The 18,162-nt window shown below is 53.9% G+C and overlaps 1 protein-coding gene across 8 annotated transcripts in view; it reads left to right on the plus strand.

Annotated features, from left to right (window-relative positions):
- DISP1 (dispatched RND transporter family member 1) overlaps positions 1-18,162 on the plus strand; it is a 182,335-nt gene that overhangs the window by 124,239 nt on the left and 39,934 nt on the right. For all 8 annotated transcript variants that reach the window (XM_023248075.2, XM_023248081.2, XM_023248079.2 and 5 more), the window contains one exon: positions 5,820-6,285. In XM_023248075.2, coding sequence (XP_023103843.2) covers positions 5,837-6,285 — 449 coding nt within the window. In that variant the 5' untranslated portion in view covers positions 5,820-5,836. The remainder of the gene's footprint in view (positions 1-5,819; positions 6,286-18,162) is intronic.

Genomic DNA, 18,162 nt, shown 5'->3' on the forward strand with positions numbered 1-18,162 from the left:
ACGGTTAAAAGCTGATTGGCTTTTCTGTGCACGTAACAGTTTACGGGTTGTGAGACGAGCCATACTTGGTCACCAACTCGAGCCTCTCGTGTTAACTGTGTTGCTTTCCTCCGCCTTAGTCGGAACGGCAGGCCTTCCTTTCTCCGTCTCTGCTGTCGTTCCCCCGCTTGCTGGCCCCGTGCTGCTTTAATTGTGCGTATGCTGCCCCAGCCGCGGCCTGGCTCTCCGGCAGCCTCCGCGCCTGGTTTGCCGCACGCACGGTGTCCCAGCGGCCGGCGTGTGGGCACGAGTTGGAGACCTGCGGCCTCACTCCAGGTGGACGCGTTCAGAATCCGCATGTCAGCAACGTCCCGCCCGTGATCCTTCTGTGTGGGAAGCACTGGGGTAGAGTTTTGTGTTTCACTTAGTGAGGCTGCTCTGGGGAGCACCGCCCTTCCCAAACAGCCGGCCGCGGACAGCATGGGATCGTGCTCGCGTTCGCGTCTCGCCACTCGCTGGGACGTTTGCTCTCCTGAACCTGACGAAGCAAAGGGTTGTCCTAGAGCACATTGTGGGAGCTGGTGGGGTGTCGTTTACAGAGAGCCCTCAAACCCCTGACGTCGGGCTTCCTAGCCGAACCCCCAGACTCTGTGTGTGCCGTTGTGGTTGGAGCAAAACGGAGGGGTGACGCCTGCCATGCCGTTCTGAGCGTCGAGTCAAGTGGGATCGTGTGTGTGACAGTTCGGGGAAAGCTGCGGCAGCCCCGCCTGGTTAGTGGCCACGTGGTCCCTGCGGTGATTGGGGTGGGGTGTGCAGGGTGCCTGGCATGACATTCGGATTCTAGCTTGCAGCTTTGGGACCACGGAGCACACCCCCGGCTGCGAGCGGCTGCTGCGAGGTTTTCACGGTGGCCCTTCCCATGCGTTTGTGCTCCGGTGGCCACCTGATAGCTCGATGGCATCCTTTATGGCCGTGACGTTTAATGTGTTGGCATCACTGTGATTACACAGTAGTATATCCACTGAGCTGCTGTTTTGTCTTTTAACGTGGTCATTTATACCTACTATAAAAATACGTAAAGCATGTATCGTATTTAGTTACATTAATGATACGTGTCGTGTGATTGTGTCTTACGTTACGTACTCAGGTGTACGTTTCCTGAGTCCCAGACCAGGTTAAGGAGGTAATTGTGTGATCCCTGTAATCACATAAACTCCGATGCCTCTCCTCCCTGTGTTGAAACGCAGACTGAAGAAGGGTCTGCCTGGGGCACCGTGCTCTTGGTTCCTAGGTGGCTTTGGCCCAACAAGTGTGTATGTTTCCAGAAATGGGGGAGGTATGATGAGATGCGTTGAAACCTTTCTGTCAATACTTTGTACTCACCTGTTCTTACTCCTTAGCCTCGTTTTCATTTCTTCATCCAGTTATTCATGCATCGTGCAGGGTGTTATCATGAGACAGCAGGTACGCATCAGAAGGTAAACAATTGAAAACGCCTGGGCGGCTCAGCCGGTGGCACACCCGACTCTTGGTTTCGGCTCAGGTCGTGTGTGATCCCAGGGTTCTGGGACCCAGCCCCGCCTCGAGCCCCGTGTTGGGCTCTGCGCTCAGCATGGAGCCTGCTTGGGGCTCTCTCTCCCTCTCCTTCTGCCCCTCCCCTGCTCGCGTGCACTACCTCCCTCTAGATAAAAAAGTAAAATGAGATCAAATGGGTAAAATGCATCCAGTGTATCGATGTTTAGTTATCTCTTAAGGTAAAATAACTTTGCTTCTGTTTTTACATTTTAATGATAACTACCTTTTGTTCATTATTAGTGACTGTGCTAGAGACTTTATATGCTGTTTTATTAGGATTTTACCACCATAAAGAAGACAGGCTGACAGTAAAAGTTGTACGCGGTACAGAAAGTGAGATGTGAAGTCTTCTCCACCCTTTCAGAATTCGCAGTCCAGCTCTCCAGCGGGAAGACCTTTTCTTAGGTCCTTCTGGAAACTATCTGTGTATCCTAATCATATGTGTATCTCCCCCCCTTTTTAACAAAATGGGTAGAGTCATACCGTATAGGCTGTTCTGTGGGTAGGCTTTATTTATGTGTCAAGATGTACTTTGGACTTCTTTCCATCGTATAGCCTGATCTAGCTCGTTCTTTCTTAATCGTGCAGAATGCCCGAGGTACAGATACGACAGAATCTGAGTCTGTTACTGAGGATATTTTAGAGTGCTTCCAGTTTTCACTGGCAGACGGTGGTGCGGTCTGTGACAACCTTACCTGTACGTCTGTCTTTACACATTGTTCAAGTGTATCCAAAAGAGAACTTCCTAGTACTGTTGTGGGTCAGAGGGTGAGGGTGTTTAAAATTCTCATTAGCGTTTCAAATTTAACTCTAAGAACCAAGGCTTAGAGACTGTAAGAGTGTAAATCATTTGACCCAGGTTCTCCAGGGTAGAAACTGGTAGGGTCAGCTTTCAAACTTAGATCCACTCACACCGTTTCTTCTAAGCTACATAGATGTCTTCAGCTGTTGTTTTAAAGCATAATTTTGGCTTTAAAGCCAGGAAGCGTTATTCCTTATCTTTTTATATTCTTAACACTCAATCCAGCAATTATGATAATTCTTCCATTATAAATACACAGCCCTTTATGGTTTTGTGTATTGATTTTATATCCTGCAACTATACTGAATTCATTTATTCTAACTTATTATTATTATTTTTTTTTTGGTAGAATCTTTCAGTTTCCTATATATGGCATGCCACCTGTACATAGTGACAGTTTTACTTCCGTTCTGATTTGGACGCCTTTCTTTCGTTTTCTTGCCTAACTGCTGTGGCCGGGACTTCCAAGACTGTGTTAGAAGGGGTGACATTAGACCCCCCCCCCTTTTGTTCCTGATGAAGGAAAAGCTTTCAGCCTTTCACCACGGAGTGTGGTGTTAGCTGTGGGCTTGTCGTATGTGCCTTCTATGTTGAGATGTGTTCCCTCTGTACCTGCTTTCTTGAGAGTTTTTATCCAGGTGGATGTTGGATTTTGTCAAAAGCCTTTTCTACACCTGCTGGAACGACTGTATGATTCTTACCCTTCAGCGGGGGGTGGTGGTGGGTCATGTTGTCTGACTTGTGAGTGTTGGACCCTCTTGTATCCCTGGAATAAATCCCACTTGATCACGACGTGTGATCCTTTTAACGTGTTGTCGAATTCAGTCTGCTAATATTTTATTGAGGATTTTTGCATCCACGTTCGTCAGGGACGTTGGCCTGTAGTTCTCTTCCCTTGCGGTGCCTGGTCTGGTTTTGCTGTCGGGAGAACACTGGCCTCGTAAGACGGCTGTGGACGTGTCCTTCCTCCTCTAGCCCTTAATGATTTTCAAAACATTTTTATTTGCTCGTCGTGGTCCTAGGACAGACATGGGCATCGGTTGTTATCCTGATTAATACATGTGAAAACCCGAGGCTCAAAGAAAAGCGAAATTTAAATTTAAAAAGTAATCAGAAGACAGCCCTTGGCCAAAGGCCGCGTAGCCCCCCAAGTGCCAGCGCACGCAAGACAACGATGCTGGTAGACAAGTGAACCGAGGGCTTGGGACTGGTGGCTTTGAATGTATTGAAACTGGCGTGTTATGTTCATGAACAACAGGAAGATACACTGAAACTTCTGGCCGTGCGGCCCCATCGCACCCCACGCCGGTGCCTCAGGCTTCCTCTTGGCTGGGTCCGCGTGCCGTGGCCCCGAGGAGAATGGGCCGTGACCGCGGGGTGGTTGTTCACAGGCGCCCACCGTATTTGACCCCAAACTGGCTTTAAACTTCACCGGAAGTACTGCTTCACCGCTTTTACGATCGCGTGTACATTTGTCACCATAGTGTCATCTTACCATGTTGGCTCTTCCTCTGTCCCATCAGCTTTCCTGTTAGCTCTCTCTGTCTTCGGCTCAGACCAAGTTTTTTTCTCATCTGTCTCAGTGTTAAAGAAAGATCTTTCCCTCTGTGGACATAGGTTCATGCTTGACTTCAGATCAAACCTTTGCTGTCTTCCCGGCCACCTGAATTCCTATACGAATGCATCTACCAAACTTAATTCATAGACATTTCTTAGAATAATTTCTTTTCTGTTTTTGCTCATAATTATTTTTTACTTGAAATTCACAACTTATTTATAAGGTCAATTTGATTGTTCCTGTTTTATGATTAAAGAGACTGAATCATAGAACGTTCACATGACTTACTTCAAATACAAGCCAGTCAGAGTTCAAATTATTCTTTATTTCCACCATCAGAAGACGTCTCCAAGTTAAGGAACAGGTTATGTTCCAAAACTTCATTTGTAAGTCGGATATTTGGCACCGCGCTGCATTTTACCAAAGTGGGGGACGTGTTCCAAGGGCGATGAGGCCCCCGCTGCCCTTCAGAGGTCTCTTTAGCTCTTATGTAAGGAGCGCATGAAGCATTTGCAGCAAAAATAAGAGAAAATGATCATTGTGATTCTCGTCACAAAGTTCTCCGTCTTGGGAGAAGCATCCGATTAGAAGATGGGGAAACAGGTGGAATCGGAGAGTCCGCGGGGGCGTCAGGCCACGGGGAGGGCTGTCACAGGCCGTGACGTTCTGTCTGAAGCCCAGTTTCTTGTTAAACCGAGGATTTGGGTTATCGTTGGATAGTTGGCATGGCATGACTCCCCCGCCAGCTGTGATTATTAGCATCTGTGGGATTGATGGAAAAATAGGCTCTGAGGATAGTAACACACCTGATGGAAAAAAACAACCCAAAAAACCAGAGAAGGTGTCCCCTTTGATCCTCTGGCTGGAGGGGAGGGAGGTCTTGGGTCCCCAGGAGCAGGGGCTGCTGTGCTGGGTCCTGCAGAGAACGTGAGCATTCTGGGTGGAGGGTGAGGGGCCGTGACTGCGTGTGGAGTTTGTCCCAAGAGTGTCCAGTGCTGGGAGCACGGATCTCACACAGCCAGGCCGCTGTGCGCTCTGGCAGACCCACAAGCATGGGAGGGTTCAGTTGGCTTTGAAAAAAGTCTAGCGCCCCTTCGACGTGCTCTGATGTAGGTCTTACTGATTCTGGAATATCTGCATCAGCTTTTTTGTTGTTATAGCAAAAGGGGGGAATACATTCTTCAGCAAAAGGAAGCTGAGGTGACAGAACCTCCCTGAGGTGGCCTTGGGGTGAGACCCCGCCTCCAGGTGGCCTTGGGGTTTGACCCCGCCTCCAGGTGGCTTTGGGGTTTGACCCCGCCTCCAGGTGGCTTTGGGGTTTGACCCCGCCTCCAGGTGGCCTTGGGGTGAGGCCCTGTGATCATGAATTGAGCCAAAAGCTTAACCAGCTGAGCCTCCCGGGCACCCTGACATAAGGTGTTCTTAGGATTATTCAAATTATTCTAACTTGCACCACTTGCTGCCCTCAGGGTGGCCCTTGATTTTGCCCGTAACACCTGCATCCTCACACCGATGCCTGGTGGAGGGTTCAGGGGCGATGTGGGTGCCCCTCCCTCCCCTCCTGCACGGTTCTGACTGCTCCCCCATACTTCCCTTGGGGACGGGGATGGTACTGGGACGGGACGGCAATGGGGACGGGGACTGGACCGGGATGGGGATGGGACAGGGACGGGATGGGGACAGTGACTGGACGGGGACTGGGTGGGATGGGGACTGGACAGGGACGGGACGGGGACAGGACTGGGGGAGCAGCGGGTCTGAAAACGGAAGTGGGAGGTGCAGGCGGGACACACGGAGCATCCCGGTCCCCGTGCAGGTGCCACCATGTTGCCCCCACGCTCTCCACCCTGTAGATAGCCTCCTGCCCCGCCATCACTGGACATTGTCATGTCGTTTCTGTCGTAGGGCCGAGAAGCTGGAGCATGGCCGTGAGCAGTGGGAACCGCGATGTCGTGCTCCTGAGCAGTGGCGGCCCCGGCGCCCTCACGACCTGCAACGGGGACCTCGCCGCCCACCAGCTCTCCGCAGAAGCGCCCGGAACAAAAGCGTGTGTGAACGGATGCCCACGGGTCAACGGCTCGGCGAAGTCATCCCGTCTGGCCGCCGACGTCCCGCAGCGAGCGCCTGCCATGTGCCGCTGCCCCGCGCACCCGCCCTGCCCCCTGCCGGCCACCCCAGAGCCCCAGCCTGACCCTGGCCTGGGCCCCTGCTGCCCACGGCCGCACTCTGACTTCCCGGCACCCCCCTGTCCACACCGCACGCCCGCCTACCAGCCTGCCTGCCGCCTACAGCCGGCCTGCTTCTGCCCGCACCGCCCGTGGCCCGGCCACTTCCCACACCAGCCCGGGCCACAGCACACGGCCAGCGTCAGGTGAGTGTCCGGCTCCCCAGAAGCGGGGACACGTGTGTCAGAGAAGGGGGACCAGTGCAGCCGAGATACGCTGTACCGATCCCGTCTGCCCAGTTCCCACCCAGACCCTCCCTTACTTCCTGCCTGCGGGGCAGTTCCCCGTTCCCCGTTCCCCGTTCCCCGTGGCCCTGGCCTCCAGAGGTCAGTCGAGTTTGTGTTGTTCGACATTTCTGCCTCCTTGTGGGGGACACGTTTGTGATGTGGCTGCCCAAAGGTGACCAGCCTTTGTGACAGAGAAGCAGGAAACGGCTTCCTCCTGCTCCCTGCATTCGTGTGCTTGGGTGTGTGCAAAGCCGACCTCCCCACGCGTGCGGGTGGGACCCACACGTGTGCAGCACAGAAGTTGGAAAGCTACGCGCTGGGAAGCATTCGGGGTCCGGAGGACTGGAAAGCCGCAGGCACGTTGGTGTCCTTGCCGGCTCCCCCAGTCCCGGCCGGGCTTGTCCCGCGGGCACCGCAGGTGAGCGACGTCAGTGTATCGGGTGAATGTCCAAGTGGGTGCAGAGACCAGGTATCCGCCCCGGTTTTAGGTGATGAGTTTTACAGGAGCAGGAGAGCGCCCTCCTTGGCTGACACGCGTCTCGTCTACCTGCGGGGGGACCATCCGTCTGGCGCGCAGTTTGATCAGCGCGGATACGCGTGCGGTCCACACCTCGGCCCGCTTGGAACGTTTCTTTCTGGGGCGACCGGGGAAGGCCCCTCCTGCCGCCATCTGGCTCCCGCTCTGCGTTGGTTCCACCGGCTCGGGGGGCTCTTGGGACTGGAGCCCTGCAGGGTGTGTGACTTCGCATCGGGCAGTTCGAGCCCAGCTCGGTGTTGTTAAGGCTCCTCGAGTGGCCAAGTGCACTGGTTTCCCTTTTTGCTGTGGAGCAGCTGCCCCCTGTCTGTGTGCGACACATTCGCTCTTGCTTAAAGAGTCTGTACAGACTTGTAGTTACAAGTCCCAGCACGGAGACTGTAGCTGGTGGTACCGTATCGTGTGTTTGACTTTTGTGTGTTTTTTAAGGTTTTTATTTTTAAGTAATCTCTACCCCCACCGTGGGGCTCAAACTCACAACCCCAAGATCAAGAGTCACACGCTCCCCAGACTGAGCCAGCCGGGCACCCATGAACTGCCTATTTGACGGTTGCTAGCCGAGTAGATCTTAAAAATTCTCACGGCAAGAAAAAACTTCCACGGCTCTATGTGGTGACAGATGATAACTAGACTCTTTGGGGTGCTGGTTTCACAGAGTGTACAGATATCAAATTAATTCATTTTGGCGCTCGCCAGAGCCCTTTCCCCTGGTGGGCGTGGGAGGGGCTCGCGGAAGCCACGTCCCGGGCATGTCCTCCCAGCGTCGTGTGGTGTGACCAGCTTTCCACTTTGAATTAAACGGTGTAAGTAGTTGACTTCCAAGTCGTGTGGCCGTCGATACTGACGCTTTAGAATCAGCAGTTACGTGGTTGCAAGGCGTGAGGGGAAACCGTTGTACGTTTTGAGGCTGCTCCCTCCTTTAAAAAACTTCAGGGAGGGGCGCCTGGGTGGCGCAGTCGGTTAAGCGTCCGACTTCAGCCAGGTCACGATCTCGCGGTCCGTGAGTTCGAGCCCCGCGTCAGGCTCTCGGCTGATGGCTCAGAGCCTGGAGCCTGTTTCCGATTCTGTGTCTCCTTCTCTCTCTGCCCCTCCCCCATTCATGCTCTGTCTCTCTCTGTCTCAAAAATAAATAAACATTAAAAAAAAAATTTTTAAAAACTTCAGGGGACGTCAAAGCCACGAGCAGGGAACCGATTCTCTTCATGTGGCAGGTGTGCCAATATGTTCAGGACCGAACATTCCTCAGAAACTTACTTTTAAAGAGAGACTCCGGTGTGCATGGAGCTTGAAGCAGAGCAGTATTTGTCCATCGAGACAAGTTACAGAAAAAAGCGTGGACTGTTACGGGAGAAACCTCATAGTTGGGATTTTTTTCTCAAGAGTTTGAGTGTCCTGGTGAACTGTTTGTAACAGACGTAGCGCCTTCAAAGATGCGTGTAAAGGCGGGTCTGTTTCCAGGTCTGTCCGTGACCACTTTATCGTAAAACCCGTGCAGCCAGACAGAGCTCCTTCCTTATTCCGTCAGTACGCTTGCTAATATGTATCACTGGCAGTTTTTCCTGAGTGCTCCCCCGTGCGGGGCCTCAAGGATGTCGTTCTGAACAAGACGAGACCTCACGGAGCCGTAGGGCGGTGGGAAGGGACACGGGAGAGCAAACTGGCAGCCGTGGCGTTGCGAGGCGTGGGCGGCCGTGCGGACACGGGCACGGTTTGTCCGGCGACTTGCCCCAAGCTGGGAGCCCAGCTGCCGCCCCGCTCGGTCTGCCTGGGGCCGGGAGGAGGGGAGCGCGGCAGTGAGAGGGGCGGGGCCCTGAGCCCCACCCCCGGGGCCTTGCAGGGCACAGGAAGGCGATCTCTGGATTTCTTCTGCGGCCCGTGGGCGGGCATCATAGATTCGTGTGTGTGTGTAGACCTTTCTGTTGCAGAAAGTATACCCGGCGTGCGGTCAGTCACCGTAGCCGCTTTAATGGGCACCGCTCAGTAGGAGCACGTACACCCGCACCGCTGTGACATCACCACCATCCACCTCCGGAACATTCTTCATCTTCCAAACTGAAAATCCGTACCCACAGAACGCTGGCTCCCCCGGTCGCCCCCCCAGCACCTGGCAGCCGCCGTCCTGCTCCCCGTCCTGGACGTGGACACAGCCGCTGGCACCTTGTATGCGGTCACACGGTATTTGTTTGTCCTTCCGTGACTGCTTTCGGTCCACGTGGTGCCCCCAGGGTTCATCCAGGTTAGAGCGGGTGTCACAGTTCCATTTGCAGAGCTGGGTGATATCCCACGGCATGCATGCACGCTGTGCGTGCCCATGCATCTGGTGACGGCCACGTGGCCTGCTTCTCCCTTTTTTCTCCTGCGGATGATGCTGCCGTGAACCTGGGTGGACAAACACCTATTTGAATTACTGCTTTTAATTCCCTGGGGGCACATTCCCAGAAGTGGAGCTGCTGACTCAGGTGGTAATTCTGTACTTAACACTTCGAGGAACCACCAAACTGCTCCCTCAGCTGCTGTGCTGTTCTGTTCCCCCCAGCAGCGCACACTCTTGACAACACGTTACTTTGCAGTAGCTGTCCTAACGGGTGTGATATTATGGGGTCTTAAGCATAAAAGATACACAGGCACATTTGCATTTTAGAGAAGCCCATGGCCTGCATTGTGGAGGGTGGACTGACGTGGACGGGAACACTCCCGGCATGGACTGACGTGGGCCGGCACTGTCGTGGACGGGAACACCACCGGCGTGGACTGACGTGGGCCGGCACTGTCGTGGACGGGAACACCACCGGCATGGACTGATGTGGGCCGGCACTGTTGTGGATGGGAACACCACCAGCATAGATGGGAACATCATCGGCATGGACGGGAACACCCCTGGCATGGACTGACGTGGGCCGACACTGTCGTGGACGGGAACACCACCAGCATGGACTGACATGGGTGGCACTGTCGTTGGCAGGAGGACCACCAGAATACCTGTTGCAGTATTTCCGGTAAAAGTGGAATTTAGAGAAAGTTTCATGCTAAAAGGGTTTACGAGGGAGAATCTACAGGATTTGGTGAACGATTGGATACGGAGGCAGGAAGGGAAGAAGAATCATGGCTGGTGTTCAGTTTCATGGCCAGAGCAGCTGGGTGGGTGGGTGGTGAGACTATTCGCTCCAGCGGGAGCAGCTGGAAGGAAGCAGAGCCGAGCGGCGTTGGCCGTGGCGCAGGGTGTGACCTCCCTGCCCCATGAGGCAGCAGCACTGCTGGGGGTCGTCTTCAGAGGAGGACCAGCACGTCCTGACTTGCCTGGCTGTGCTCCAGGCGAGGCGTCGTGTCTCTCAAACCAGGGAGACTCCCAGGAAGCGAGCGGAGGCGTGGCAGTAGCTCCTGTGTCGGCGACAGTGCACAGGACGTCCTCGCTGAGAAATTCTAAAAATGAGGCTGCCGCGTGGTGCTCTGTGCCTGCGCTCGTACCCTGCCCGGCGTGGGAAAGCCGTGGGAGCGGCGGTTCTGGCCGCCAGTCTGTACCGTGAACTTGCACTCGGGATCTCTTCGGTTTCCTTTTGTGGTTTATGCATGTTGCTTTTTTATTGATTGTCTCAAATACTCCGGAGTTCTCAGCCAGGGTTGTGCATGTATCCGTGACTGGGTAAGGGCAGACGTGCCCACAGGCCTTCGAAGGGGGTCCTCGAGGCTGCCGGGCCTGCAGTAGCCACGTGTGCGGACGGGAAGTCACGTGCTCTCTGCACCCAGGCCACAGATGGGCCCGCCTGTGGGTGTGTGTTCTGTGTTGCAGGTTTTATTTGTTTATAAAACATGTAAACCATAGAGAATGTTCTCAACACACAGTCAGGGAGAAACTGTAATTTTATCCTGGCCCCCCTGTTGGCGTCTGTCCCTTTCCTTACCTTCTGGAAAAAGGTAGGTTCGGTTTTCTCCCTTCTTGGCGCTTTAGGCTCCAACACGTCTTTCTGAAGATCATTGTATCAGTCACCTGCATGAACGTTGTTGCTTTGTGACGTTATCTGTTACCGTCTTGATTGATAAAATCGCTGCCAGGATCACAGTGTACCCTATTTTAATCCCGTTTATCACCAGATATCAAGTAGCTTACATAGAACTCACTTTAAAGCTTCCAGTTCGCTTGCGGGTTCCCACCGGCATACCCACGGTCTGGCCATTAATTCGTGTCTGATGGGGAACACCCAGGAATTCAGCAAGGCAGGAAGTAAGGTCTTCCTACCAAGAGACAAGGCCTCCACCCAGCTGGCCATCAGAATCACAATAAATGAGATAATAATCATGTCCCCTTTGCACTAGCGAAAAATACAGAACTCCGGGCCATCAGAGGAGGGCAGGGGACCTGTGGGTTGATGGGCCAAGGGCTTGCACGGCCCTCGAAGGGTGACCATCCAGGCCATGGTGTCGGGACTGGAGGGAACGGGCGAGGGGAGTGCGCGCACACCTGAAAGCGTGTTTGAGAAGGAGAAAAGGGGTCGTATGCATGGTGACGTGAGGGCGGCTCCTGATGGGACATTCTGAGCACGGCCCGACGGTCTGTTCTTTCTCGTCTGGCGTCTGGAAAATGCCTGCCTCTCTGGAGCCTGTCACACTGCATGGCTTGAAGGAAGTGTGGGATCTTCTTGCCGCTTGGAAGGGTGGTGGTGTTAGGACGCGATTAATGAGTTGCGCACCCGCAAAGAGCAGACAGATCCTTAGTCCAAACTACGCTTGCCTCGTGGTTCGGTCCTCGCACAGGCCTGTTCGTTGCTGTGACAGAGGGCTCTGCGGATGCCTGGCCTGCCACAGACTCAGGTTCATGGCCAGATGCAGCCCCATCTCCCTGGTTTTGTGGGCGGATGGTGACTCTGAGGGCCCCCCGGGGCCCGGAGGCAGGAGAGGGGTCTCAGCGTGGAGGAGACCGTCCCTGCCTGTACGTGCCCTGTGACGTTTGTACCTGTGTGTCTTCCTGCAGCCCCCGTGACTACTTTTCTGGTCCCTCTCAGAGGGACCCCTCAGCCACTGCTTCTTTTCAACTCTTTTTTCTCCAAAAAGTAAGAAACGAGAACTCGTGTTACGTTAAGAGGTTCTACCACCTGAAGTCTTGCTTTGTGTCGGTGTATTTTGGCGTCCGGGGGTCGGATTACAGCTGTGAGCGTTGTCACCCCACTGTCTTCCTTTGATGCGCGCGCCCAGCAGTGACCCACCCTTTCTGCTTTCCTGAGCCCCGGCAATTGAGTGATTTCGATTCAGCTGGGAAATTTGGGACAGAAACCACCGGAACGCTTCGTCCAATGTGGCACGAATCTGGCATTGACACACCCCAGGGTCTGTGATTTGCTCAAATCGCTAGATTCAAACCCGTGGCTCTTCTAAGATGTTGGAGCAGTGAGTGGAGAAGTTAGCATTCAGCAAGGATTTGTGAGTGCTCAGGGTTAAGTGCCGAACACGGGTAAAAACTGCACAGGTGCGAGGTGGTGTGGACAGGGTGAGACCCTGGGCAGACTCTGGGTGGGTCGTCCACCGTGGTCTCTGAGGCACGGAAGTTAAACATCATGTATCTGTTCACGAGTTAGTACAGAAGGGGAACCAGACTATAGGTTTGTAAGCTGTGCCCTCCTGTTCTCTCTCGCCGACCAAACGTTACTAACAGCCGCATAGTCCTGATTTACGGATATTCACAGTTACAGATGTTTACGAATGTCCACCTTTACGATGTAGACCGTGGGGCTGCCGGGCAGCAGGAAGGAGCGGTCACGCTGCATCCTTCAGGCGTGTGCTGTGCACGGTTCTTCGGTCCACTGGGCACCGTTCACGGGCTCGGGACCCACGGGTGCCAGGGGCCCCCGCCCTGGCCACGTCCGTCCTGGCAGCAAGACTTCCTGACAAGGCTGTCTCTTCGCGGCAGCAAATTGGAGCTCCAGGGATGAGAGGAACGGCGGTGGTTGACATTCTGTCCACTTAATCCCAGCTCAGGGGGGTCCGACTGCTTGTATCTTGTGTGGCAGAGAAACGTCAGAAGGTGACCTGAGGGTCGAAAGCCGTAAAGACCCGTGGCAGGTCAGTATCTTCCAGGGGCCCCCGTTCGTCCCGCAGAAGCCTCGGCCACGTTGTGGACACCTGTGGACAGCGGATTTGCTCTGTAGCTGCTGCTCTCTTCTTAGCAGAGCTAATGACTCGAACACCGAGTATCCCTCGGCCACCGAATATCCCTCGGCCGTGGGGACGTGACCTGTGGAGGTGCCACTGACTCGACCTCACGACTGCATTTTCCTGCCGCCTCTGTCTCGTGTGGCGCAGGTCTGTGACGGCGAGCACGGCTTCCTAGGACTGCACCTGTGCTCACCGGTCCTCACCCCTCCACACCTGTCCTCACCCCTCCTCACCCGTCCACACCTGTCCTCACCCCTCCACACCCCTCCACACCCGTCCTCACCCCTCCTCACCCCTCCTCACTCGTCCTCACCCCTCCACACCCCTCCTCACCCCTCCTCACCCCTCCACACCCGTCCTCATCCCTCCTCACTCGTCCTCACCCCTCATCACCCCGCCACATGCGTCTTCACTGTTCTCACCCGCTTCTCACCCCTCCTCACCCGTCCACACCTGTTCACACCCGTCCTCACCCCTCCACACCCCTCCACACCCCTCCACACCCGTCCTCACCCCTCCTCACCCCTCCTCACCCGTCCACACCTGTTCACACCCGTCCTCACCCCTCCACACCCCTCCACACCCCTCCACACCCGTCCTCACCCCTCCTCACCCCTCCTCACCCTTCCACACCTGTCCTCACTGTCCTCACCCCTCCACACCTGTCCTCACCCCTCCACACCTGTCCTCACCCCTTCACACTCCTCCACACCCATCCTCACCCCTCTTCACCCCTCCTCACCCCTCCACACCTGTCCTCACCCTTCCTCACCCCTCTTCACTCGTCCTCACCCCTCCACACCCGTCCTCACCCGTCCTCACCCCTCCTCACTCGTCCTCACCCCTCCTCACCCCTCCTCACCCCTCCTCACTCGTCCTCACCCCTCCTCACCCCTCCACACCTGTCCTCACCCCTTCACACTCCTTCACACCCGTCCTCACCCCTCCTCACCCTTCCTCACTCATCCTCACCCCTCCTCACCCCTCCACACCTGTCCTCACCCCTTCACACTCCTCCACACCCGTCCTCACCCCTCTTCACCCCTCTTCACCCCTCCTCACCCCTCCTCACCCTTCCTCACCCCTCCTCACTCGTCCTCACCCCTCCACACCCGTCCTCACCCGTCCTCACCCCTCCTCACTCGTCCTCACCCCTCCTCACTCGTCCTCACCCCTCCTCACCCCTCCTCACTCGTCCTCACCCCTCCTCACTCGTCCTCACCCCTCCTCACCCCTCCACACCTGTCCTCACCCCTTCACACTCCTTCACACCCGTCCTCACCCCTCTTCACCCTTCCTCACTCATCCTCACCCCTCCTCACCCCTCCACACCCGTCCTCACCCCTCTTCACCCTTCCTCACTCATCCTCACCCCTCCTCACCCCTCCACACCCGTCCTCACTGTCCTCACCTGTCCAAGTCTGGCGCCACCACATACTGGCTTTGTGTCCCTGGTAAATCCACCTTAGCCGTAGTTTCCGTCGTCTCTGCAGACGTGGGAATAACTGTGGCCCTTCACACAGCACCTGGAGTCAGTCTTCCTGTTGTGGTTCGTTTTATTTTCTCCCCAGTATAGCTGTTGTTGTTCACTCTGCCAGCATCGTTTCAGAAATCAAGCTGTGGGTGCATCTGGGTTGAAATAAACGCACGCTATGTCCCTTTTCACTCTGGTGTATATAAATCGAGCATTTCATCCCGCCGACCCCACCCCCACCCCGAGAACAGCAGATGGGCACTGAGTTGCTGTCTGGACGAGGGGACGATGTTGAGAATAGGTGGTCCGTCCTGCCCCAGAGACCCCGGGCCACTCCCCTGACTCGCATGGAATCGGAGTCCTGGTTAACTTGAGAAGTCTGGTTCGATTTAATCTCGACCTCACTGAAACCAAGGTTTATTTTTGCGTTCCTTAAAGTAGTCAGAAGTAACTTTTAAAACAGGGTAGCGTTTGTAAGGTCTAAAATGTTCCGAGCTCGGCTGCCAGCGTCCGTCAGTTTGGCAGTCAGGTGGCGTGAAGGCCTACTTTCCAGCAAGACTTCCTTGGGGACTTGTGTGTCTTACAAATGAACTGATCTCACAGGGTGCTGTGTGCTCTGGAATGCACACTTCAGCATTTGGACCTCGGTCGTCTTTTACTTTCGCAGTAAATGTCAGCAAACAAAGCTCTCTCTGTGTTCCGTAGACCTCGCACGGCATTTGGAATGAAGCAAGTATGTTCCTTCCCCACCTCCTTTCCATATCGCTGTGAGTTGCTTGGCAGATGCTAGAGAGTGCAGAACAGGAAAGAAACAGATCAAATTTTCTCCTTTTCCTTTTGGCTAAAGAAAGCGTATAAAGAAAGGTAAGTCATTCGGCCAACAGCAGACCCTGACGAGAGGCGTCGTTACGGATCAGTTCTGTCTCATTTTCAGGAAGACCGCCATCGTTTGTCGACTGCACCTTATCATGGGATAGAGATGATGAGTGCCAAAACACGGACTCTCTGAGCACAGGGTCAGAGTTTAGAGGGCCACGCGAATCCCAGAGAGGGACACAGACGCACAGGGCTCGTGGCCGGGGATGTGAGAGCGGGAGGCCTGGAGGAGGTAGGAGTGGGGGCGCGTGGGGGGCAGCACGCAGCCTCCTTTGTCTGGAAAAGGCCCCTGAGGAGGCGTGACAGCACGTTGTGTCCAGTGCGTGCGTCTCACGGGCTCTGGAACCCTGCACGCTGCGGTTGTTAAGCGCTGGATGCCCAACATTGTGTAACCACAAAAGAACTTACTATCCAAGGATGCATACACAGCAGTTACATTCTTCTCACACCTTTGACCCATCGATCTTTCCCTGGACTTGTTAAACCATTTTTTGGCATGACTGTGTATCTCCAGGGCCTAGCGAGGTGCCTGGCCCTTAGTAAATGCTCAGAAATTAATTGTTCAATGAGCTAATAAGTAATTGAGACCCACCAAGTCCTTCCGTGCAGAGCATAATTTTGTGATGTGATAATTTGATAATGAAAACCAGGAGCCATTGGTCTGATGCAGTAAAGATATTTCCCAAATGGTGGGAGAAGACTCAGGAAGTTTTATTTCCCTAAAAACACTCTTATTACTGTGATTTGGGGGGATACTGCCTTCTGTTCTTTAAATCTCCCCCAAATGCATTGGTTTCTGACTTGAAAAAACGAATCACAGACTCCTTCATGAAGAGCAAAGGCAGGGATTGTAGAGGGCCAGCCCCTCCCGTAGAGCCCAGGCTGCTTTCCTACTTGAGGGGGGTGGGGGGCAGGGAGACAGCCAGGAATAACCTGTTTGCTCAGCCCCGGCCACCTCCAGGATATTTGCACGCCTAGTAAGAGTGACTTTATAAGCAATCAGCAGATTATAAAACTGGGGGGCGAACCATAAATCCTGGAAAAGTGTTGGGGCTTTTCTTTGTTCACGTGCATTTCATGAGTTTGGAAAGCAGAATCAAATCCAGGCCAGATTTGATACCTTATTCTGTGTGGATTTGTTGACTTAGGTGGTTCCGCCAGGTCAGTTTCTTTGTCCATTTGAATGGCACAGGGCTTCGGTCACTGCCAAGTAGTTTGAGATTTCAGGCATGATGCTGCAGAGCTGCGAGCAGTCTGCTGTTTCTGAGCGCTGTGTTGTGTATCTGGTAAGAAGCAAGGGGGGACAGTTAGCACATTCATTCCTTCAGACCCTGTTTGTGTGTCTGTGGTCTCCTGGGCCCACCCACCTCCCCCTCTTGAGACACCGCTTTCGTTATGCCTCTCCGCTCCGGCTCAGGGCTTCTGTGCACCGTCCCCACCCTCCTTGACCTGGCGTTGGGGTCCCGGTGAGGGAGGGAGTGTGTTTTGGGGGGAAGGAAGGGTAGTTCAGGGAAGAAGAATCTCCCAGCCCCGACGGGAATGGGGTGACAGAGCTCAGTGAGTGAGATTACTGTAACAGGTTGTTCAGTTCAGCAGTTGCAATAGACATCTGATTAATGATGGACTGTGTCTTTGTTTCCGCTTATATGTAATTGAGACGTAGATAATCTTTGTGGTCCCAGCTAAGTATTCTGGGTCTTTATTTTTTTAGGAATTTGCCTGGGACATTTTAGTTGCAGCCATTGGCCACCAAATGACCACCAGAAAAATAAAACTGCTTTGTTGTAAAGCAGCCCATAGGAGAGAGGCATTCAAATGTATTATTTGATGTTAAAACGTCCCCTCTCACACAGCGTTAAACCCTACATGGAGCTCCACGTTGTAAGGGGCTTTTTTCTGGTTTTACTTCTTATCCTCTCTGTCTGCTCCCAAGGCACATTCTATGTGAGCGGCTTTAGTGCCTGAAGAGTATTTTGGCTTGAGGATTTCAGACCTCATTCCAGCATTCCATGCTCTTAAGTTAGTTAAGTTTAATAAGAGTTTTCTGGCTTTCGGTGAGCTTTCCTTGGATCTCTTATTAGTGATTATGAGTCACATCTTACTAAGAAAAGAATATTCTACCCTCCTCTTTAGGGTCTTCGGGGCAGGGCTTCCGGCAATGGTCTGCATGGAAAGGCTTGAGTTTTAGGGTAAGTGCTTTATAATTTAGTGTGACTTGAAACGTGACACGCGGGGCCGTTTGCTTCCTAACCTCCAACTGAATCGTGCAGATGTAGCTTCACGGGCTGAGGAACACTGTTCTCTTTGAACCAAAACTACTTTCAGCTGTTTCCAACTAGTTTTAATTAACTGATTGTCCTTTTCAGTGGCCTGGTGTCAGGTCCTCTTTGAAAACAGAAAGCATTCCTGCATTCCTCTCTCGGGGTGTGCATTGCATGGGACCAGAGGCGTGTGGTACCGTGACCTTAGTCACTGCCCCTCCCCTTCCCCCGTACAAGTGGCAGGGAGAAAATGGATTTGAAAAGGAAATTTCCCACGCCCTGCTTCCCTCACCTTTTGGTGAGCAGCCCAGGAGCCCCCTTCTCACTATGTGACTAGCGGCACCTTAGGAGACAATCCGTAACAGAAGAGGAAGCACACCTCTTCATCGTCACCCAGTTTTTAATTTTTTTTTTTTTAATGTTTTGATTTATTTTTGACAGAGAGAGAGACAGGGCATGAGCATGGGAGGGGCAGACAGAGAGGGAGACACGGGATCTGAAGCAGG

Source organism: Felis catus, chromosome F1 (genome assembly GCF_018350175.1).
Source record: "Felis catus isolate Fca126 chromosome F1, F.catus_Fca126_mat1.0, whole genome shotgun sequence".
Classification (NCBI taxonomy): Eukaryota; Metazoa; Chordata; class Mammalia; order Carnivora; family Felidae; genus Felis; species Felis catus.